This window comes from Siphateles boraxobius, unplaced genomic scaffold (genome assembly GCF_051911475.1).
Source record: "Siphateles boraxobius isolate OS27281-9 unplaced genomic scaffold, OSU_SipBor_1 26, whole genome shotgun sequence".
NCBI lineage: Eukaryota > Metazoa > Chordata > Actinopteri > Cypriniformes > Leuciscidae > Siphateles > Siphateles boraxobius.
Window position 1 is genome coordinate 24651681 of NW_027508876.1, and position 23896 is coordinate 24675576.

At 39.0% G+C, this 23896-nt stretch overlaps 1 protein-coding gene across 1 annotated transcript in view; it reads left to right on the forward strand.

Moving 5' to 3' along the window:
* Window positions 1-23896, forward strand: part of dpyda (dihydropyrimidine dehydrogenase a) — a 177723-nt gene that overhangs the window by 102981 nt on the left and 50846 nt on the right. Inside the window, exons 14-17 of the mRNA XM_077245078.1 lie at window positions 268-432; window positions 5305-5373; window positions 11960-12043; window positions 23660-23780. Coding sequence (XP_077101193.1) covers window positions 268-432; window positions 5305-5373; window positions 11960-12043; window positions 23660-23780 — 439 coding nt within the window. The remainder of the gene's footprint in view (window positions 1-267; window positions 433-5304; window positions 5374-11959; window positions 12044-23659; window positions 23781-23896) is intronic.

Consider the following 23896-nt stretch of genomic DNA (forward strand, 5'->3'; position numbering starts at 1 on the left):
AATATGGTCATAATTGTCTTCTTTATGTTGTTCTACACAGAAATTATAGCCGCAGAGTATATTTTATAGCAGCAAGAGTCTGTTGGGATTGTCGGAGCAAGGCATATTTGCAGGTCTGCCTCTACTGTGTAGATCTGTTCCCTTAGTACGCTAATTATTAGCCGCTAATGGAGGTGTCCCGAGGTCATGATGGAGTCGTTATGGCCATCAAATCTGAATGGTAACTGCTTTAATCTAAACATTTTCTCTCTTTTTTTATCCATGCAGGATTTGGTCACCAATGTGTCTCCACGTATAGTGCGTGGAACCACTTCTGGACCGCTGTTTGGACCTGGCCAGAGCTCCTTCCTCAACATTGAGCTGATCAGTGAAAAGACGGCTGCCTACTGGTGCCACAGCGTCACGGAACTCAAAGCCGACTTTCCTGACAATGTAAGCACAGATCACATGCCTTGAACATCTAGAATGGTAAATTTTAGCATATATTTTGTTTTTAATGTGTTTAAAGTGGTGGAATAACATTTCAGCTTAAGGCACAATGCGTTGTTTGTCTCTGTGCTCACTGAAAGTGAAATATTGCATGAGGATGAACGACCTCTTTATCTTCATATTTGATGTTTGCAATGTTTCCTCTGAGCTGTGCATTTGTGCTGTTCTGATGTTGCTCCCGTGCAGACCAAAAGAAAATCCACACAGAGGACAGACTCAGAAATGTGTTTGAGCTTGAGAGCTTTGGAATCAGGCCTACATCAATGGGCAGCATTTCAACTGGAGTCCATTTGCATGTCCACTGATTTTCAGCATGGAACTGAGGGTATGTTTACACGACAACGACAACTAAAACAGACGACAATGTTATCAAAGCGATCCCCGTTCACACGGATCTGCGAAAATTACTAAAAAGGCTGTTATGGCTGTTATTATGCCTGTGAGGCCAGTAGTTGGCGATGCCACTTTGTCAAGAAACACCCTGTGAACATGTAAAACGCATGCACATTAAGTCACTGTTTTTACAAATTCACATTTTTGTTGTTTACATGGAGACAGTAAAGGCATTGTTTTCAAAACCTTGCACTTTGAAACCCGTTTTCAAAAGCTTGCGTTTTCAGGCCCCCAAAACACCATTGTCATGTAAATGAATGGCCACAAGGCATACACATTTTTCTGTTTTCAGTTGAAAATGGTGTGGTGTAAATACCCTTAGTTTCATACATTTTTGAAAAATGTATACTATTTTCAACAATAATTTGGATTTAATGACTAAAAGACCTGTGGACCATCAAGAAAATTAATAAGAGTAATATATATGCTATATAGATTTATACCACTGCCGGGGCGTGCATTTCACTCCTAAGCCTTCAGTGGTGTCCTACCTGAATTAATAACTTTTAATAGTGTAGCAGCGCACATACTCTCTATAATTGTTGTGAAATTGCTGTTTTTATTTTGCACCGGCAGTTATAGGGTTAATGTGGTGAGTTCGGAAAAGGCCGGGTAGAGAGAAACGAGCGAGTGAGTTCGGCTTGTGCGTGAGTGTAGGCTACAGTTGTTCTCGTGTTCCGATTATAAGTTCAGAAACGGAGCCTCCCTTGTCTTGTCCTTCTAGGATTACAATCCCTTGTTACAATACAAAAGTATGAATGTTTGAAAAAAATATAGAAGAAAATCATATTCACCACGGAAAAAACGGGGGCAAAAAATACATTATACTCACCAAAACTACTGATTACTTTTACACAAAATCCACCCTAATTTCTTTCCTCAAAAAGACTTCAATACTTGGTTGTACAGGTTATCTGTGCGTTTCAGTCCCAACAACCTTTTCTATAGCCATCGAGGCTAACGGTGAAAGTCAAGTCTGTCCCGTCGTATTTCTGGCATAAGTTTTAATTCGCTTTAGTGCTGAGAGTGTCTGCTCGACAGAAGCAGTAAATAGAGACAGTCACCGCAAAACATGACGGTGTGTACAGCTAACCCATGCTCTCACACAGATTTTTGAACAATGGCATACATTACAGTCAGTTAATTCTGTTTTTTCCCGGGACAGATCGAATAGTGTCACGTGACTCTGCGTTAAGCTGGATAAGGCTGAATAAGGGATTTTTTCCGGTATGTTTGAACCTGCTGAGGGTCGAGGAGGGAAAGAAACATTAATTTGTGGGTTGAAAAACTATTAAATCTGCGGGAATATATTTTAGTTTATGCAGTTTGCTACAGATCCGGTTAGCTAGCTCTGACTAGTAATAGTATACACTGGTAGTAGTAATAGTACAAAATGACGACGTGTTGTACGCCTGCTAGATGACCCCAGTGCAGTCAAATGGAAATCTGATTGGTCAGTGATTCTGATAGTGTTTAGGCCAGCAGAGAAGGTTTTACTGTATGTCTTGTGAACTGTGAACTTCACAGGTCTGGCACATGAGATTTCTGCTCATGTCTGAACTGTTTGCCTTGTAGCAAAATATGTTATACGTTCACCAATAAAAATATTTAGAAGGACCATTCTATTGACAATATAGACCAATGAGATTCACATACACATGATACACATACAAAGATCCGTGCATCCGTCAAAATGTCATGTTGTGTGACACTGTTGACAGTCGCAGCTAGTTAGAGATGTGATTTTTATGGAGCCCTGGCTAGTTGGACAAGGTGTTAGAATATAAGACTATTCAGCTTGCCTTCAATAGCACAGCAGCTGAGGTTTCATTTCTACATTAATGAACATAAAGATGCACATGATATGAACATGTTGAGAAGAGAAAATAGTTATTTCTAATCTCTTCCTCACAATGTATGGTAGGTCTCCATCTTTGGTGAAATCCACATGGGAGTCTCTGTGGTAACTAGTTATTTTCAATTTTTCCTCAGTGGTTTGGCTTTCAAGTCATAAAATTTGAATATGATTTCAATATTCATTTCTCATTGTTCCATTTATTTTCCATAGTAATGTGATCCTCATGTTTGTTAATGAAATCCAAATATTTATGATGTGAGCTAGCTCCATCCATAAGTACTTTTTTTTTTTTTATTCTGCCATCGTATCGGTACAGCAGGAGCGGCATATGCTTGCTGGAATTACAAAATGACAACTCATTTGTTCACTTCTAAGATTCTTGTATCTGGTTTTCTTTTTGTGCTCAAGAAATATCAAAGGATTAATTGATTTCTGCAGGACATTCTTACGGCAATCATGGGCAGCACTAATGGAAGTGAAGCCCAGCATTCACTGGGGCGGCTTTTGTACTGAGGATGAAAGCAGCAGAGATGTATCGCTTTCTTTTTGAAACAAGGTGAAGAGAGAGTAGAGAAAGAGAAGCGCCTTTTAAGGGCCCCGACTGAGCAGACAGACAGACAGACAGACAGACAGACAGACAGACAGACAAATAGATAGATATCCAATGTTTTGCCGGGTCTTCTTGCCAAATGCTTTAGATGCCTCTGAGTGTGTTGCTAGTGCAATTATAGTTTATGTTGTTGAATTTGTCAGATTGAGAGAGAGAGGTCAGGATGGGGAAGTTTCAGATTGCTTCGTTCTCATGTATTTGTAAATAACAATCCCTCACAAATACACCCACTGTGCTAAAACCTTCTTTTCCGTTCCCGAAAAAAAAGAACTCTCATCAGAATGCTGCTATGACCAGTGCAGCTCAGAACTGTGGTGTGCCGTTATCAGCACTTTCATTTTTTCCCATTATTAGGAAATGGTCATAGCACTGCGTTAGAGAATCGGCGGGAATCATCGCTCCACATGTTCTCATATGGCCTCCAGGTGACTCATCTCCATGGAGACACATTGTTAGAGTGTAAGGTGGGTTCGGAGGCACTCGCCCGGAGGGAGGTTATTGAGCTTATAACCAGGTAATCCCTGATCTTCCTCAAACCCCGCAGCCTCGGCACCGGTTAATGTGACGTTCCAGCAGGGGGGCTCAGGCTGGATTGGTTTTAATAAACTTAAAACTAGATCCCTCTCCAGCATCTCAAGGGCCGTTCTGCAATAACGTGACGTTATAGCAGGCAAAGGTCAAGCCCAAATCAAAACAGAATACTTGCGTTGCATATAATACCCAAAATGAAGCCTGCAGCATTGATCTCTTCGTCTTCTTTAGGAGCCCCGCTGTTGCTCTCTGATGGCCTGAGGTTTATGGTAATATTATCAAACACTATTTCAGGGTGTATCAAATATCACTTATATGTCAGTGTTGTACTGTAAATCTCGGTGGTAAATGTCAGAGTGCTTAACTTTATTTGCCCCCTAAAACTTGGCAATATTTTCTGCTCTCGTGTAGGTGGGCTAAGCTTAGCGCCTAACTGCCTGCTGCTTTTGGGAAAGCGTAATGCCCGAGAGATTTATTATCTAGCGGAAATTTGTCCCGGGGGGACAGCACAGCCTCCAAGTTTAATATCCTCCCATGAAATCAGTTTTCTCTGAGTCTCCCCGGACTCCTGTTCTCCTGTTGTTAGCACCAATCTTGTCCGTCCCCTGTGCCGCCCACCTCCACCTCATCAGCGGTGAGTGTAAGTCATGGACTTCTGATGAGACAACAGTTTAGATGTAATCGCATTGTTGGACCAAGTAACACATGATAGACTGGTCTTCATTGTTTTTTTTTGGTTTTTTTGCTGGGTCCACATCTCTGCAGCCATTAGCCACATAATGGAGTGTGGCCACATATGCGGTTAACACGGTTAGATTTTTCCTGGAGAAAAATCAAGATGAGGGACACGGTGTGCTGAAATGTTAACCTGGTAGCTACTCTTTCCACTAGCAAGTGTACACTGTAGGCTGAAAGTCCATCTCTGGAGAATTGAAACTATGGTACGCTCAGTCCAGTTTCAAAAGCTTTTTATGTTTGTGATTACTGAAAACCAGGAGTTGTTTTTGAGAAGCAGACCTTTCGTAACCTGTTTTATGACTGGCTTATTGTGTGTCCGAAGGAAAAGAAACAAGCGGCACAGGCTAATCCAGCAAATGCTCTTATCTAACACCCTGTTCTGGGGCTTGATACTGTTTTAATAATGGCAGCGTGACAGTGGATTTGTCCTGGTCTTGTGAATTATAAATATTGATTTTATGACTTTGAGGGTTGAGAAGAAGGCGGCAGCTGCTTTTTAAAGACAAGATAATGGCCTTCAGATCCATTTTATAATGTGACAAAATGGGACCTTGATGGGGAAACCTTTTGTACACAATGAAACAGGCCCCTGTTTAAGGCCACAAGGTGAGACAAAGAAATCCTGTTCTTGAATTCTGTCCATGCTAAAATCTCTCTCTCATTCTCTATCTTCTCTCCCCCATAGATTGTCATATCCAGCATAATGTGCAGCTACAACAAAGCTGATTGGACCGAGCTTGCCAAAATGGCAGAGGTGAGTCTTTGTTATGCTAATTTGTGAACACACACAGTTGTGAAATAATAACCTCTTCCCTTAGGGATAATTTGGCTCTTTTGATAACACTGCATGTGTACCCACGCCATCACATACTGTCCTGTACCAAACTGCAAAACCAACATTTACTGTTATCCAAAAAAAAGAGCCCTTTATTGAATCGCTGGCAGCTAATCCTGGATCTAAAGTAGGCTACATTTACGGGAAATGCTCTTCGGAAGCAACTAATCTGATGTTGCCAAGAAGCTGAGAGGGATGAGACAGAGGATGCCAAGGAGTGAGCTGCTGATGGTTGGATGAAATGGGAAGAGAGATGGAGAGGGGGAAGGAAGGATGGAAGGCAGAAATTGAGAAGGCTTTCCCAGACCAGACATCATCAGGCCAGTCCATCTGTGAGAATGGAGTTGTCCAGATCCCAGGATGTTGGAGTCAAACTAAAGAGGATCAACCCCAAAATACTTTTAACTGCATATGGCCACAACCCCCTGACTGCAATCGCCTTCTGAAAAATATCAACCTTAAAACATTATCAAACCTGCAAACAGTTTAAACTTTAAAAAGGCATCTTCCTCAATTGGCATCAACTCCTAAACTGCATCAATGCCAAATTGCTATCAACTGTAAACAGCCTCAAATCCAAGATTCCATCCACCTCAACTGACATCAACCTCAAAATGTCATCAATCCCAAAATGCTATCAACTGCAAATGCCCTCAACCTCAAAGCGGCATCATCATCAAAAGTTATCAATGCCGTCAACCCCAAAATGTAATCAACTTTAAAATACTGTCAACTCCAAAACAATTGGGCCTCAATTGACATCAATCTCAAACAGCATCAGCTCAAAAATGTCAAAATTCCTCAACCCCCAAAATATCAAGGCCATTATACCATATAAAAGGTTGTTCACCATTCTGAATTGAATTGAGAATGCCTATTCAATTCCAATTCAGGTCCAAAATTTGAAGTGAATTTGAATTGAGTTAGCAAACACAATGCAGAATTTAAATTGTAAGTGTAAACTGTGACTAATTAGAAGGAATTTATATAAGTGTACATTTTACAAGAAAATTATCATCAAAGACTTTGAATATTGGCTTGACATCACCTTGAAGTTTATAGCCTAATGGATAGTTTCATCATAACATTTGTCGACCTGGGTGGAAGAACACTTAATTTCCCAAAATGCTTTGCTTGAGTTAAATTAGCTTGAGTTAAATAAGTCTGAATTTCAGTTCTGTAAATTCCTTTTCCTGTCATTTTAATTCAACTTCCTCATAAACTGGTAAGGAGCCACTTCTTCAATTCAGAATTTTGCTCAATACTGATGATACACACCCACACACACATTTCCTGCAGACATGACACACTCAGATATTTCTACACACCACTTATACACACACACGGGGGATATAAACACATGCCTTGATACTTTAAGTGGAAATGGATGGAGACAGTGGAGTGACCCCGGGATTAATCATAGTTGACTTGCAGATCTCAGGCGCTTAATTGTGCAGAGAAAATGGCTGAAAGTAAACAGTCCGCGTGTCAATGTGTTAATTCTGCTATCGATTACATCAACGCGTCGTCCTATCTTCTCTCTCACCTCATTAAACTGGCCTGTCAAACCCACCCAAAACCCTCTTTTACTAACGGCAAAGATGGACATCTGGTATTTTCTGTCTCTCCACCCCCCTCCATATTACTGTCATTATGTATTCGCCTGACATCCCCCGTCACTGGAGCCCAGGTACATTTTGCATATTGTGTATTCATAAGGCAAGCAGATGATGTAAAGCATGGTGAGAACATCGCTTCAGGGTACGGCTGCCATGTCACACCCCACTTCATACTTTAAGCTCGGAAAAAAACAACAAAAAAATGAGCACAGGACTGATTTGAAGGTCTTGCTCTTTTACCTATACTGGATGAAAGTGAAAGCATTGATCTGTTGTCAGAGATGAAACGAGAAAAGGATGAGCGGTAGATACGGATGATCGAGGTGAAGTGGTGAAAGACCGTTTGTCTTTGGACTACGTCTGCCGCCGTGGGTTTTAGTGGACGGCGAAGTCCTCTGTGGACTGAATGCCTCGTATTTCTCTCGTCTGCTGTTTAGCTACCTGTGCCAGCAAATATGAAATAAAGGCTCAGTTGCCATGGCAACTCAGTTTTCAAAGAGAATCAACCATTCATTCCCACTTTGAAATCTAAGGGAACACTTAACACTGTTCCTCGCCTAAGGATACTACTTAAAAGTTTTTTTTGTGCTTTCTTTCCCTCCCTTGCACACCCATCTCTCTCTCCCTCTCTCTCTGTCTCATCCAGACTCTCTCTCTCTTTCCCCCTCACAGAAGTGTCAGTCTCAAGTAAACCATTCTACTTGCAGCCGCCACCTCTCCTCAGCTACTTTCCCCTCCATAAAATTGCTGCCTTTGAGAGAAATATTACATCATAACGATGTGCCTGAGGCTATAATTCATAAATGTCAAAGTCTCTCCGTGAGCTGTTCCTATTTTATCCAATTGAAAGTTGGCAGAAGAAAAAGGAACAGTGGATTGCAGATAAATGGCTAAAAGCAGGCCCAATAATAAGTGCGCAATGTGCGGTTGTTCGTGAGTGGCATAGCTAAAGAATCTTTGAGCGCGTGAATTTAAACTAATACAAGCCTGTTGTGACAAGAAGATCTGGCAAAATATTGCATCTATCTATCTATCTATCTATCTATCTATCTATCTATCTATCTATCTATCTATCTATCTATCTATCTATCTATCTATCTATCTATCTATCTATCTATCTATCTATCTATCTATCTATCTATCTATCTATCTATCTATCTATCTCCGTCCGTCCGTCCGTCCGTCCGTCCGTCCGTCCGTCCGTCCGTATATCTATATATCTATATATCTGTCTGTCTATCTGCATGTCTGTCTATCTGTCTATCTGCATGTCTGTATGTCGTTCTTATTGTAAGGTCTATAAACCCTCAAATGTCACAGATTTTAAAAAAATTCAGGAAAGCTTTTGAAGGAAACTTTTTCAAGCCAACGTTTGAAGTTTTAAGAATTACACTTCCGTACATTCAATCACGTACCCTGATTGTTATCTCAATTCAAAATCAGTATAATTTCAGTAAGTGAATTGTAATTGGAAAGGCATTCCCAATTCAGTTCTGAATGGTGCACATCCCTGTTTCTGTAAATTAAAGGTGCTATAAGCAATTTAGCTTCCACCACCATATGTGTTTTCTCAGGACACCTTTTTCAGTGATATCTGTTAAATATAAGGGACATGTTATGCATGTTATACTTATGCAAAAAGTAGCTTATAGCACGTTTAGCATGGTGTCATTCTATGATGACATCCTATGAAAGACTAGGAAACGAATTCAACCAATTTCTGTTGTGTTGCTACAAATAAACATGTTATGCTAGTCTATTTGCTTAGGTTGGTAATGAATGAATTAAGGGAGACTAGACTGGACATCTACAGCATAACAACCATTTCTCTTTAGCTGCCATTCCTCTCACCTTTTTAGTGCATATATTTTCACCAGACACTGTTCCTCTTCCACTTCTCCTCTCTAATACCTCCTGAGATCAAACTAGACGTGCTGATCCAAGGAGTATGACAGCGATGGGTAATGTTGTCCTTATCAGCTTTAGAGTTGATAATCCTTGTCAAAGACAGCGTCAGGTTTGATCCAGATCTTCTCTTTTGTAGAGCATGCCCTTAAAATGCTTTCAAAAAAGTACTGTGACTGATGATATCAGTTGATAAAATGATATTTTGATGTTCTGAGATAACACTTAGGGCCAGATTTACTAACAGCTTGCACCAGCTGGATTTACTAAAGACACGCAGTGAAAAACTAGCGTAGAAAAGGCGTGAAGAGTTATTTTTGCTTCTGACATTATTGTGTATGCATTTGTAAGAGTTTTCCTTTTAGATGCAAAATTTATGGGAGGAGAGTATTTAAATGAATCATTCAAGCTGATTTACTAAGGTTTGCGCTTGTCAATTTACTGGTATTTGCGCCATTATTTAACACCCCCTAAAAAAGCATGTGTTAAACTAGACACTAATCGGCGCTGATTTGGGTACTGTAGATTGCGTTGGTCATTATGGAAATTATCCGGCTGCATCTGTGTTCTTTAATTTGCACATCGTCTGTAGATCACGAGCAGAAATCTGGCCATTTCCAAAATTTTAAGATAGATGTGCAAAAGTAATGTGGGCGTATTGTCAATTTCTTTTTGTTAAATGCCTTTATTTCTAATTATCAGTTTGAGCAGATATCAAGGCTGCACTTGGAAATCAATATTGCCTGAAGAGTCATTTTCAAAGGAAGAGCCTCATTTTGGGAATAGTGGGTGGTACTTTGGTACGTTGGGTCCGAAACGTACTTGAAATTGGACCATCTAGTTGACTTGGCGTAGATCCGAGAGCAATTGCAGTGCAATATACAGTAACTATCCTATATAAGAGAGAAAATGCAACAGGTTCTGAATGAAATCTTCCAAATGCTCCTCCCTTACATTGAATCTAGAAACCTGAATATAGAGACTTACCTGTGGACTTGAATACCTTAGCAACCATGTAGCATTCAATGCAAAGGCTTTATTTCTCCATGGACAGACACTTGTATGTCGAAACTCCTACAGCTAGAAAAGAGATATCTCGGTGCTCCAGAAAACTGATCTCAGCATTTTTGTTGTTGTTTTTTTGTGGCTTATTTTAAGTCTATTTTAAACCCTTCTCTCTCAGTGCTAAGCCTGCAATATCAAACAGTCGTCTTGCTGGCCTCTCTCTCTGAAAGCAGCTTACCGTGATGAGAGATGATACCACTTAATTCACTGTGTGCGTGTTACCCCTTTTGTTGGACGGGAGGGCAAAAAGGAAAGCCTGCCCCCTCATCCACCACCTCCTCTTCCCATTCCTCTCTCTATAAAGGGATTAAAAGAAACTGGGTGAAATTAAACATTATTGATAATTGGCTTTGGGATCATGGCACATTGTGTCCATTTTGTACCTGTATTTGGTCCTAATTGACCATGAAATCTAGGGCCTAATCCTGTAAGGTCGGCAGGTTTGTCCCGTTCCCCCGGCTGACAGTGATAAATAGCATCACCCCACCTCATGGTCCTCTGCACTTTGTAAGGCTAAAATGCTTATTCTTTTCCCCCTTTAATGGCTGTCAGTCTGCGGAAAATCATAAATCTACAGAAGGAGTCACTGTGGCAGGTTTGTAGAGCTTTTTGTAATTGTTTAAATCCCCCATGTGATGTGGTTTAAAGCCCCCGTGGATCTGTAATTGCCTGTCAAACTCGGCTCGGCTACGGCTACGCACCCCACCCCGGTCTGCGTGCCGCCCGCTCGCTCGCTCACTCGTCTCTCGTGCATCCGTGTGGAACACTTATCACTACTCTCATCTATTTTACAGCCAATGTCTCAGTCAACGTTGATTTGCTTCGCTCATTGTTTGCATCTGCTTGAGTCTGATAAACAATAAAATTGTTTGTTTTTTAGTCATATTCTTTATTAGCCTGTGCGCGTCTGTGTCTTTTGTGTTTGGCTTTGCTGTTGCATGGTGAATAGACTTAGATTGCATGGAAAGATTATTTAAAAGTACATAGCAGAAAGATTGTATATGTGATTAGTTATGCTCTGTACACTTAAAAATAAAGGTTATTTGAAAAAAAAAAGCGTTCTTTGCTAAACCATAAATGAAGAACCTTTGCTCTGTGGGATTTGTGAGTTGGTTCTTGATGTTTCATTTTAGTTTCTATAGATTGGTATGTCGTCCCTGAACACACAAAGCCCTCATACAGTGGATACATCAGGGCCGGTTAATCATTTTCTAAAGAACCATGTAACTTGAAGGATAGCTCACCCAAAAATGTATTATTTACTGACTCTCATGTCGTTCCAAACCTGTATGACTTACTTTCTTATACAGAAGGAGCATTTTGAAAAACTCTTTTTGTGCATACAGTGAAAGTATATTGGGCCCAAAACAACCCCAACTACTATACTATCCTTTTAAATTTCTCCAATTGCAATGCAAAGACCTGCTTCTTACTCACCAACCATCTGAAAAATCTGTGTGCGTGTGTGTTTCTGTTGATCTTGACTGCGATAATGCATCTAATGATGATCAAATGATGTAGAAAATCGCCATAACTGACATATATACAGATGATGTGGGCCTATTTACCTGTCTGGGTCACAGGGATGGAGTAATGCCGCACAGTTTCAGTAAAGCACACCAGAACTCACTGAATTTAAATTGCATTGTTGATTGCTGAATTCTACACAACCGAGCATTTAGAACAGGCCTGCAAGGTCTGAAAATACTTTTTTGGGGCCGTGTTTGCTGGGTTAACTAATTTGCTTTGATTTCTTCAGTCAACCAGTTGCTAAAGTAATGTAGACAGCGTGCGCAATTCATTTTTATTATATAACAGGTTTGCATATGAACATTCACAGCCTGATTGTGATTCAAAGCTGGAAATGCATTGAATTTATTCTTCAATAATTGGATGCTTCTGCATCCATCTCACAGGAGTCTGGCGCCGATGCCCTGGAGCTGAACCTATCATGTCCTCATGGAATGGGGGAGAGGGGAATGGGGCTCGCCTGTGGGCAGGTAAATCCAACATTCAACAGCCACTGTACCATGCAGAGACAGCATCAGCTGTGAGGAACAGCAGCCACAGAAAATGTTTTTTAGCCTCTTATTTTGTAGCAACATATAGGTGTGTTTGGCAGTACCATGGTGCAGTGATGTATCAGATACATCATGTACCATGTTTAAAAAAAATTATTAGCATTATACATGTCCAAAAACATGGCAATGCCACAGTACAAATTGTTTGTTTGTGTTTTTTTTTTTGGCCTATCTATAATTGTTGATTATTATGCCAGATGATGTTTGGTACCCTGAGGTATTTGAAGTCTGCTGTCACTCAGCAGGGAGAGAAAGCGTGTTAGAAAACCATGAGGCCTGCTGGGAAAATGTTGCACTCACAGTTTTGTGCATTTTGTGTTTAATTTTATGGATCTATACCTGTACTGTGAAACTGACGCTACACACATTCTCTATTTCAAAATATAGTGAGCTGCCTACATTGGTAGCATTTTTTTTGTCTCGTTTCCCAGTAAAAATATCTAAAAATGTATTTACCTGAAAAGCAACACTGCATAAGACATTAAGACTTGTCATTTGTTTATTTGTTTATTTTTTTATTATTAAAATAAATGGAAAAAAATATCTACCAGTGTAATAAAGCAGAATAATCTTGTGCAGTGTTGCTTCTCGAGTAAATTTATATACATTTCTATAAGTTTACTGGAAAACAAGACTAAAAGAGCTCATTAAAATTAGTTTGAATCCCAGTTTTTTCGAGTGCGCTTTCTTCCACCATCTTAGAATCATTTTTTTCACTGAGCTTGGTGCAATTTAGACCCATTTTTTTTTATATGTATTTTTTAATAATCAAAAGTTGCACTAACAACTGTTTTGCATAAATACAAATGGATAATTTCATACTATGTTTGTGTTTTTTAAATATTAAGTGAGTGCTGGCTGTGGCACCTACATTTTTGTATATTTGAGCTGCTTATTGGTCATGTGATGGTTATAACGCTACTTTAGTAGTCTGCTGCAACACAGCTTGCTAGGTTTTGGAACAGAGCTACAGTTTGGAAATGGTGACTTAAAACTCAACTAATGTGTTTTTGGATTGGAAGCTTGTTTGAGCTCGAGTTCAAATACTGATGCGTCCAAATATCAGTTTACGGTGTATAGGCTGGTCCAAACCTACAACATAAGACCTGTACAGGTCAATATACTGTACAATCCAAGTTTGTCTCCATAGATTTTTGCCTCTTTAATAAGGTATAGATTCATGTGCGGTCACACGTGCGTACCTTTCCGAATCAGAGCGCATTTCAGCTCTTATGAATGGCTGATGAGACACTGTCAACTTTGCCGAACCTGCATCAGTGCGTATCCATTTACCGTAACATTGGTTCTGTCAAAGCATTTTAATAAGACTTTTCCATCACTTCATATTCAACTGAAGAATTAGCCGAATTTAATAATCCACAAATAATCTCTTTTGCGGTTCGTAAACAATTTTCATTCAAGCACATAACTCCATCATTCGAATCAAATGCAGCATTTGTGTTCTCGGCCTGTTGAGATTAAGGTGGGATTTTTGTTGTTGTTGTTTTTGGGTTTCACACCAGGGCATGGTGCCTATTACAGAGAAAAAAAGCAGCGTATTGTTTATAGTTTTGCTTATGATTACACCCTCAGCAACTGTGAAAAGCGGAATAGCATCCTGTCAACTGATGTGCTTGATAGAAAAACAGAATAAAGAACTTTTATGTGATATCATAAGCTTTGTTTGGATTTCTGCTACATAGTTGTAAAACAGAATAAAATGCTGTTAAAAGCTATAAATAAAAACATCTGTTTGTTCCTCTGTTTCCACAAGAAAGACTTGTTTTCAGTCTTTAAATCTTGAAAGCCTGAAACAGTCCCTGTCGTGATTAAGAATGTGACATTAAAACCGTTTAATTTAGATTTTCTGCCATTCTTGCTGAAAAAAAAAAAACCCTGCTTAGACCAGTTCAGACCAGCTTAAATCTCAGTATGGTCTGGTTTCAGATTCAGGTATTTTTATACTGTTACTGGTACAAGTTGATTATGTTAGTTACCAGTGATAAACCAATAAAACCAGCATTAAACTTCGCAAGACAATTTTTACTGGTCAATAAGGCCCTATAATACTTTTGACCACCACATTTTAATGGAAAAATGAAAATAGCGTCATTATTTACTCACCCTCATGCCATTCCACACCTGTATGATATTCTTGCTTTCATCAACACAAAATGAGATGTTTTGCAGAATGTTCATGCTGCCATAAGGTTAATGTGAATTGAGGCAAAAAGGAACAAAAAAAAAGGAAAAAAAAGCGCACTAGGGATTTCTCATAAAAATTGTGTGCATAATTCAAGATCTCCTGAAACCTATGAAATGACAAACAGACCAAAATTTGAATTATTATTCACTAAAATCTTCACACCAACCATTCATTTTTATTTCCAATCTGTCCAGAAAAGAAAGAAAAAATAGGTTTTGGAATGAAATTTTGGTTGAACTATTCCTTCGTAATATACTTTCTGTACATTCTGCCGGAGCATGATCACGCTGTGTTTTTTCCCTTTGGGTGAGGTACACCGACATGATGTTTCCTCATCAAAGTTGTTACACACAGTCTAGCTGTGAAAGTCTGTCACATGAATTAAACCCAGAGGTGATATATGTGACCCCGTGTATTACCGTTTCTCTTTGCCTGTATCGGTCCTGAATAAACGCACGCCTCTTCATTCTGCTCACCTGACTATGTGTTATACCACAGGAAATAAACCAGCTTTTCCATCCAAACAAAGAGTTATTTCCCTCCACCGTGGCTGTAAATTCGCAGTCATATCCATTCGGTTAGCTGTAGATTTTCTGCTGTAAGACAAAGAGCTAATCAAAGCCTGAGGGCAGGTATCTGCCAAGAGAACTAAAGAGACGCAATATCATTTAATCACTCCGTTTGGCACCTCGTCTACTCTCCTTGCCTGTGGAATCGAAGGGGGGAAAACATTAATTCAGCATTGTTTCTGACTGCATGAAAAGAGATACAATTTGATTTTAATGGGATATTAATATTCTCTCTCGATTGCTCACATTTCGGTTTGTTTGCTATGAAACGGTCCCTATTTTCTTAAAACTGTTTAACATTTAACTTGGAGCAGATTAGAGATGTTTTTGTTTACAATATGTTCAACATTAGTGTTTGTAATTGCTGTTTACTGTTGATTAATGCTTTAAACATTAAGGGGCGATTTCACGAAGCAGATGTGTGCAGTATTTTGGAAAAAAACTTAATTTTGACGCCTCAAAAAAACCCCTGATTTTGGCACGATCTGTTTGACGTAGAGTGTTGTGATGATTCATAAAGGACAATGGGCATCAGAACGCAAGAATCAATTGTTTCTCGGATAGTGTGTCATACTGGACGACTACAAAGCCCCTAAAGGGACATGGTGAAAAAAAAATGAGATGAGAAGGAAAATTATTTGGAAATGATTTTGCGTTCTCTCGCAAATGTTTTGCTTTCGCTCGCAAAATGTTTGCATTCATCCTAGAAACTTTACGTTCTCTCGCGAAGAACGCGAGCAAAGTGTTCCGAGTGAACGCTAGGTTTCTCGGGGAATGATATGCACGCAAGCTTAAAGTTTCTTGAGGGAACACAAACATTTTGAAATAATGGCTTGAGCATTAAATGAAGTCATTGACATTATTTTCAGTGCAAAAACACCACTTTTCAATATTCTTTGGAATCATTGTAGATTGCGCTTTATTCACACAACTTTATGGCGTTAAATCCACAAACGGACAACGGCAAATGGAATTTAATTTAAAAGCAATGTTATTTGTTTTTTGTCTTGTGATAAAAATATCCTTGTCAGTATTTTGTATGGACATGTCATGCAGAAATAAAAATCAATATTGTGGCCACAAATTATGTTCTGAATTAAGAATTTGTTCCTACGACTTAATTTGTGGCCGCGTTTTAATTATAGTTAAATCATGGCGACAAGGGAACAATTAATACAACGTGGTCACGATATAACCAAAGCGAATTATGATTTGTTTGTGGAGATCCACAATTTTGTAATGTCATATTAATTAGTTTTATTTTACTCGAATTTTAATATTTAAGTGTATGGGGATGCATTTGGGTAAGCAAATGAACATGTTAGCAAAGTGCTTCGGTTTAGCAGTTCAGCTCACCCAAATCTAGCGGGTTAATCCTTGAAAGTATTTGAAACTATGATATTTTTCTATTTATGTATTCTTTAATAAACATTGTCAGTGCTACAGTGATATTTTGCAGTGTAATTTCTCTCTTGTTATTTTTGTCGATAGTATGTTTTAAAATGGTTTGCTGACAAATATTTTGTCAGTAATTAAACGCTATCTGTGGGCACAAATCATTCTCAGTAATTTGCAATCACAGGAAAAGATGTGTGAGGGAAAGACCTCAGGGGTCACGGAGTTCTCACTCAGGTTTGACTCAGCATCCTTCGGGATCTCATCTTTTTTTCACCTGCCTTCAACACAGTTCCCCAGTTTCGCAAATTAAAACCGGCTCTCGTTCCCAGAGCTATTTTGAGCCTACCAAACAGGGCCGAGTGACACCCGACTTCCATCATACCTCCTGCGAGACCCGGCAGCCCTTAACGAGAGTGCCCACCTTCCGTGACCTTGTGCTGTAAAATTAAAATTTCAGGTGTAAAGCTGCTATTATTCCTTCATTCCTCCCAGCATTCCTCCCCTCGGCCCATTCGCCCCCTCTCCTCACAGCCTGAGGGGGCTTCAGGCCGCTTTCCATCTTTCTTTTTCTCTCCTTCTCTTCCAGTTGCAAAAGCGCTCCGGTTCCCTGCTTAACCTGCTCTGCAGTGACGGCACAGAAAAATATATAAAGAATCCTGCACGCCCTCTCCTTTAATTTCATACAAGGCCTCCACCCCCCCCCCCCCCCCCCAAGCCCCCCCCAAGCCCCCCCCACCCTTAACCACGCGGCCACCTGCCAAATCAGTGCTGCCGGAGTCACAGTGCAATGCACTCAGCCCTTATTGCAGCTCACAAGTCGATTTTCATCTCTGAATGCTCTTCAGCGGTTCTGAAAGCTCTCCTCGCTGCTCGCTGCCCCCTCCGTCTGCGAGGCACGCCACCTTTTTAAAACACTCACGACTACTGCGGTAGGTTCGCTGTGCTTACAGGCCTGTGAAAAGCACCTCTCCCGGACTTGACACTTACTTTTTTCCCGAGCAGCAAATGTGCTTTTAATTTAAAACATTTAACCTTAGCGCATTAAATGATGGAAATTAATCAAATAATGCGTTTTTCCAAATAATGTGGGATACAAGGAGACATAAAGTACACTAGGTTTTTAAATATTTCTGCTCCAAACTGTATTTAATAATTTTGTAATTTTTTATAGGCATACTTTAAACAGTATGTGTGTTTTTTATATGTATACTGATACTAGTGAACTGGATATATTGACTAATACGTTAAATAATTTCCTTTCCGTGATGGGGCAACCCAGACAAAAGCTACAAGATTTACATTGCAGATAACAAATAATAACCAGGTAAAAACATGTATGCATAATCGGGACTTTTAATTATAAACAAACCAGAAATGAACCTGGACTCTTATTTTGAAATGTCGATGAGGGGGAGAAAAATTGCAGTCTTGCATCCATCTACAACATATTACAATATAAACACCATGATGTAAAACATTGTCATATTTCATCAACAGTAGATCATAAGAAATCTATTATCGTAATCTCGTTGTGTATTCATTGATTGCGAACTGCTCTGAAACCCTTAAAACTCGCACAACAGCACTGCGTTTTTACTTTGAAACGCGCAGTGCTCATTTCTTTTATTTTTTTTTATGAAATCTTAGTCTTTTAATTTTTAAAGATAGGTTAGGAAATGTTTAGAGAGGCTAGCAATAGCAAGCTAGATTTGAAAGCATAAGATCCCACCCTCCCTTCAGAGCGTCTCCAAAGCCACGCCTCCTTCAAAACATGAACGTGCACAACAGGGAACAAAGCGTCACGAGAGACGGCGTTAAATACCTCATGTCTCAAAAGCACAGAACATTACAATAATATTGAAACAACTTAAATAGCTCTGACCTGAAGCACCTGACTGCTGCAGATTAATTTTGGCATTGATAATGTTGCCTTTGAAACGCATACATTCTAGTCACAAACAGCTCAGAGTTTAACGTCATGGGTTTCGATCCCTTCCAAATTACATGGTGTGGACGCAACATAAGCTTGTTGTTTTGGTTCAGGAGGAACTGTAAAAGGTGGCTGCTGTTTCGTTTGCGGTGCTCGGTGACTGACGTCTGTCTCTGCGCGAGACGGTGTGCAGAGGTATGGAAATATATATGTTGACAGGCAGGTAGGACATCATATCATTGCATTCGGTCTGATGCCTTCCCCAGACAATATATAATACATATACATACATTTAGACCACTTAAAGGAATAGTTCATTTAAAAATGAAAATGCTGTCATCATTTTCTAAGTAGTTTCAAACCTATATGAATTTCTTTTTCTGCTGAACACAAAGGAAGATATTTTAACCCGACAGTTGATGGACCCCATTGACTTTCAAAAAATCGATGGAAGTCAATGGGGTCTATCAACTGTTTGGTTACCGACATTCTTCAAAATATCGTATTTTGTGTTCAGCAGAAGAAAGAAATCCATACAGGTTTGAAACAACTTCAGGGTGAGTAAATGATGACAGAATTCTATTCCTTGACTATTCCTTTAACTTAGTGATTGCTATCAGGATGTGAAGAGACTTTCAACCAGCATAACAAAAAAATGTTTCTGTTACAAATCACCTACCCAGCCTTTAATAGTCCCATTAGGTTGTATCACGATTCCTGTTTTTCCATCCCTTAATTTAAGAGTTCTTAAAATTATAATTAAGACGTTTGTTAATAAGATATTTAGGATTTTTTATGACCTTCAATTTCATAAAACTGAATTGTTTTTAGACTTAAGGACTTTTTTTTCATCAAACAAATGCGAGTGAAACGCTCACAACGTTGATCCCTGTCTTCATGTGAAACCGAGTGGCGACGGGTCACAGACTCTGTGCCGAAAGCAGCCCAGCTACACAGGTGTGCTCTCTCTCCATCAAAGCGTGTAATACTGTGTACAGCAAACTGCTTAGAGGGAAAAGCGTCCCTGCTCCAGACTCCCTGGCCCACAGACAGCGGCTCTCACCCCCATCTGGCCTGTAATAAGCTGTCACGGGAAGCCCTCTGAGGGAGCGGCGGTCTCCGGTGCGAGAGCACAGTTCTTACAGGCAGCATCTGTTTGGTGGCTGGTGTCTGGCTGCGGGCCATGACCCCTGTGCCTTGTACCGAGGCAGGCGTAATGCAATTTCTCATGACCCTTTGGGAGGAAGGCCTGTCCAGCTTCCTGTAAGTCTGTTGTTGTTGTTTCCTTCAAATGCTACCACCGTTCGGCTTGTAGAAACCGTTCCCTCAGGACGCAGGGCTCAGTTACGACTCGACCAGCCACACGCCACTCACTCAACCTGCAGTGTTGGCATGCAGCTCTGAAAATATTACCATGAATATTCATAGTATTATTGACAATCATGCATTTTTAATAGTTGTCTGAATACACTACTGTTTAAAGGCTTTTAATACTTTAGTCAGCAAGGATGCAGTAAATTGATCAAAATACTATTCAAAAAGTTTTCTGGATTTTCAATTTCCACCTAAATATTAAGCAGCACAACTGTTTTCAACATTAATAAGAATATGAAGTGTTTCTTGAGCACTAAATAGAATTTAAGTAAGACTGGAGTAATGGCTGTTAAAAGTTTAGCTTTGCCATTACAGGATTAAATTACATTTTAAAATATATTAAAATAGAAATATTGAAATATTTCATAATGTTACTATGTTGACTGTATTTTTGAACAAATAAACACAGGCTTGGCAAAAATAAGAAACTTGGTGTACGTCTCTGAGAAAACTATGTACTTAAGTAGTTAGCGCCAGTAGTTGGCGATGTCGCCTAATGTAAAGTGAACACTACGTGCCTATAGAGACTGAACAAGTAATACGCATGTGCATGATGTCACTGTTTTCACAAATTTGCGTTTTTGTAGTTGTCTACTAAATAAATGGCCAAAATGCATAAAAAGTTTTCTATTTTTTGTTGAAAACAGTGTCATGTAAACACCCCTTTATTTCAAAAACACTGCACCAACACAGTGTTGCTGTATCTACAGTTGATATTTGTAAATATTGACATTAGCACTTTTTTTTTATCGGTATGAATACTAATTTGGACGTAATAATTTTGAAATTCATGAATTTTTTATATTAATAAGAATGCTTATCAGCTGCATGCAAGTGTTGTTTGAATTTGGAAGATCGTTAAATTGTCATTTGTTTTATATATTCGTACAAACCCATTCTGTTTAAACTTGGAAAAATGCTGACAATCTTTTTTGATTTTTTTTTTTTTTTGTATTAGTGTGAATACATACTGATAAGAATCTTTTGTACAAGTACAAATATGTTGGCAAAAGGCAAAAAGTATAACAACAAAATTGGTGACCATTTACAAAGCCTAAGATTAACACTTTCCCAAACATTATTTAACCTTAAATAAGATTCAACCTAAAGCAAAAGCTGATTAAACAAATACATTACTCATAAACAATACGTTGCCTACAAGTTTTTTGTAGTCTTTCTCTGTTTTTCTCTTTGCTGTGTTGTATTGCCACTTTTGTTCTTTTGTACCACTTTTTTCGCCTGGAGTTCAGGAATCACTATATCAACCAATGAATCTCTCCAGCAACCCGCCAGCGCTATCAAACATCTCTCGGGAGCCCAGATATTACCTCTCCCGCTCTGGCAGACGGATCGGCGTGGACAGGTTCAACCTAACACTCCAGCCTTGTTTATATCCTGTTTAAGTCTTGAATAAATCAGGACAAATTGCTGTGGATGGTGCTCACTGCTGGGTCGAGTGCATAAATCCAATATTTTCATAAAAATAAAAATCTGGGAATGAGTTTATCATCTTAAATGGCGTAACCTTTCATGTCCTTTCTCTTTCAGTGCTTTTCGAATACATTTTGAATACTTTTAGGTGCAAATATAACCCGACTTTATGTGTATCTCAGGTAAAACACACACCCAAGGACGCACCAGATCTCACAACGATTTTTTTTCCCCCACTCTTCGGTTTTGTACCGCGCTGAATCACCCAGCATGCCTTAGAAATGGAAAGGAAATAGTCAGGAGGAGATGTGTTTTTCTGTGGGCTTCTGTATTCTTACAAATCAATTCTGGCTAATGGTTTTAAAAATCAAATGCTAACCTTTTCCTGTGCAGGGAGTGACCTTAGAACTCCGCTTTGCACATACAGCTTGCACATCACACTTCTTTATAGAGACGGGCAGACCCATTGCTCAAGGGAATATATGCCAACAGTTATTGGATATGTCAAAACAGAGACCTATTTCCTGTAAAAGAAAAGAGAGACCGAGAAGGACCGGGATGAGAAAGGGAGCTGAGTCTGTACTGAATGAAAGCTTCATGTCAGGGTTTACAGTCTTTTAAAGCATCCCGACTGATCTGACTTCAGACTCAGCTGTTTGAATTAAACCGTGTCTGTTTTACTTCACAGGGATATAAAGGGTTTAATGCGGTAGTGTGTCTTTATTTGAGGCCTGGAGGAAAAGGGACAGAGCGGTGCATCCGCTGCCAAACAGTAACATGAAGATAGTGGAGGCAAAGAAGAGAGACCACAAAGAATAAAAACAATTATAGAACTTATTAAGAATTAATGTTATGTGTTTTTAAAAGAGGTTAATAATTAATACTTTTATTTAGATCAAAAGTGACTGTAAAGACATTTATTATGTTACAAAATATTTCTACTTCAAATAAATGCTGTCCTTATGAAAGTTTTATTCATCAAAGAAGCTTGAAGAAAATGTTGCACGATTAATACAAAAATATTAGGCAGCACAACACTTTTCAACTTTGATAATAATCAGAAATGTTTCTTGAGCAGCAAATCAACATTAAGAATGATTTCTGAAGGATCATGTGACACTGAAGACTGGAGTAATGATGCTGAAGATACACAGAAATAAATGACATTTTAATAGACATTATATATATATATATAGTTATTTTGTATAGTTATATGTGTTATTATATTTCACAATATTATTTTGTACAACAAATAAATGCGGCATAAGAGCAGACTTCTTTAAAAAAAAGTGTGTATTTATTTATTCATTCATTTTAAATATTTATTTATAAAATATATCCTTGATTCTGATTGGTCGAGCCGCGTTTAAAGCCGTTGTAAATTACTCTAACATACACCTGTGACCTCATTAAAATGCATATTTTTATAGACTGACCGTTTACAGCCGTAGTTTACATTGAATTTAGAACAGCTAAGGGGGTTTTAGGCCTCCGCTCTGTATCCCTTAGCTGTTCTAAATCCACTGTAAACCATGGCACCCTGGGGCTTAATGCTTATACATACATAGATAGATAGATAGATAGATAGATAGATAGATAGATAGATAGATAGATAGATAGATAGATAGATAGTTTGTGTTTCAACTTTTCACGTATTTGTAAAACATTTTACTATGCAGTTTTCACTTGTGGTGTCAAACCATTCTTTTTCATTGGTTTCTGATAAATAATTTGAATCTTATAAGATATAGCTTTTATAGCTAGCCTCTCTCTCTCTCTCTCTCTCTCTCTCTCTCTCTCTCTCTCTCTCTCTCTCTCTCTCTCTCTCTCTCTCTCTCTCTCTCTCTCTCTCTCTCTCTCTCTCTCTCTCTCTCTCTCTCTCTCTCTCTCTCTCTCTCTCTCTCTCTCTCTCTCTCTCTCTCTCTCTCTGTCTTTCTTTCTCTCTCAGTCTTTCTCTCTCACTAAACAGCCCAGACTGACAGACCAGGGCAGCTTAATAAAGCATGAATCCTCCTGGAACAGCAGTTCACACTGTTATGATCCCTCTCTCTCTCTCACCACCGACTACAGGCTCCCCTCTCCATCTATCACTCGCTTGTACACACTCTCTTCCACACACACACGCACACACAGAGAAAGAAAGAGAGACAGAGAGACTCTGGTCTATCAGTCTGACAATATTTAAAGGGATAGTTCACCCAAAAATGAATATTCTGTCATAATTTACTTAACCCTTATGTTGTTCCAAACCTGTATGAGTTTCTTTCTTCTTCTGAAAATAACTCCGTAAATGATGACAGAATTTTCATTTTTTGGGGTGAACTAACCCCTTTAAAGAAATAGTTCATCCAAAAATGTTTTCATCTTTTACTCTCATTTCATTCCAAACGAGTTTCTGAGGAAATACTGAAAATTTTACTAGTCATTTTATTTACTATGAATGGTGACTAGAGCTTTCAAGAATTGAATGCAAAGCACCATAAAAGTATCATTAAAATAGTCAATATGACTTCAAAGCAATAATCAAAATCCTTTTGATGTTCATTTAAATTCTGCTGTTTTGTTTTCTCGTGCCTCTTTTACCTTTGTTTAAGTTTGCTTGTTGGTTTCATGACCCATTTGACCAGGATCCAGAGCTGGTGCGGAACATCTGTCGGTGGGTTCGGCAGGCTGTCCGTATCCCGTTCTTTGCCAAACTTACCCCTAATGTGACCAACATTGTGGACATTGCCAAGGCTGCACATGAAGGTATTTGTCTGTTTTATGGTATATTTATACCATTTTGATATGATTATAGTGGCAAATGTATTATTTACTTTGATTCTTTAACCAAGCAAAAGCTCCAATGATACAATCTACCTCAG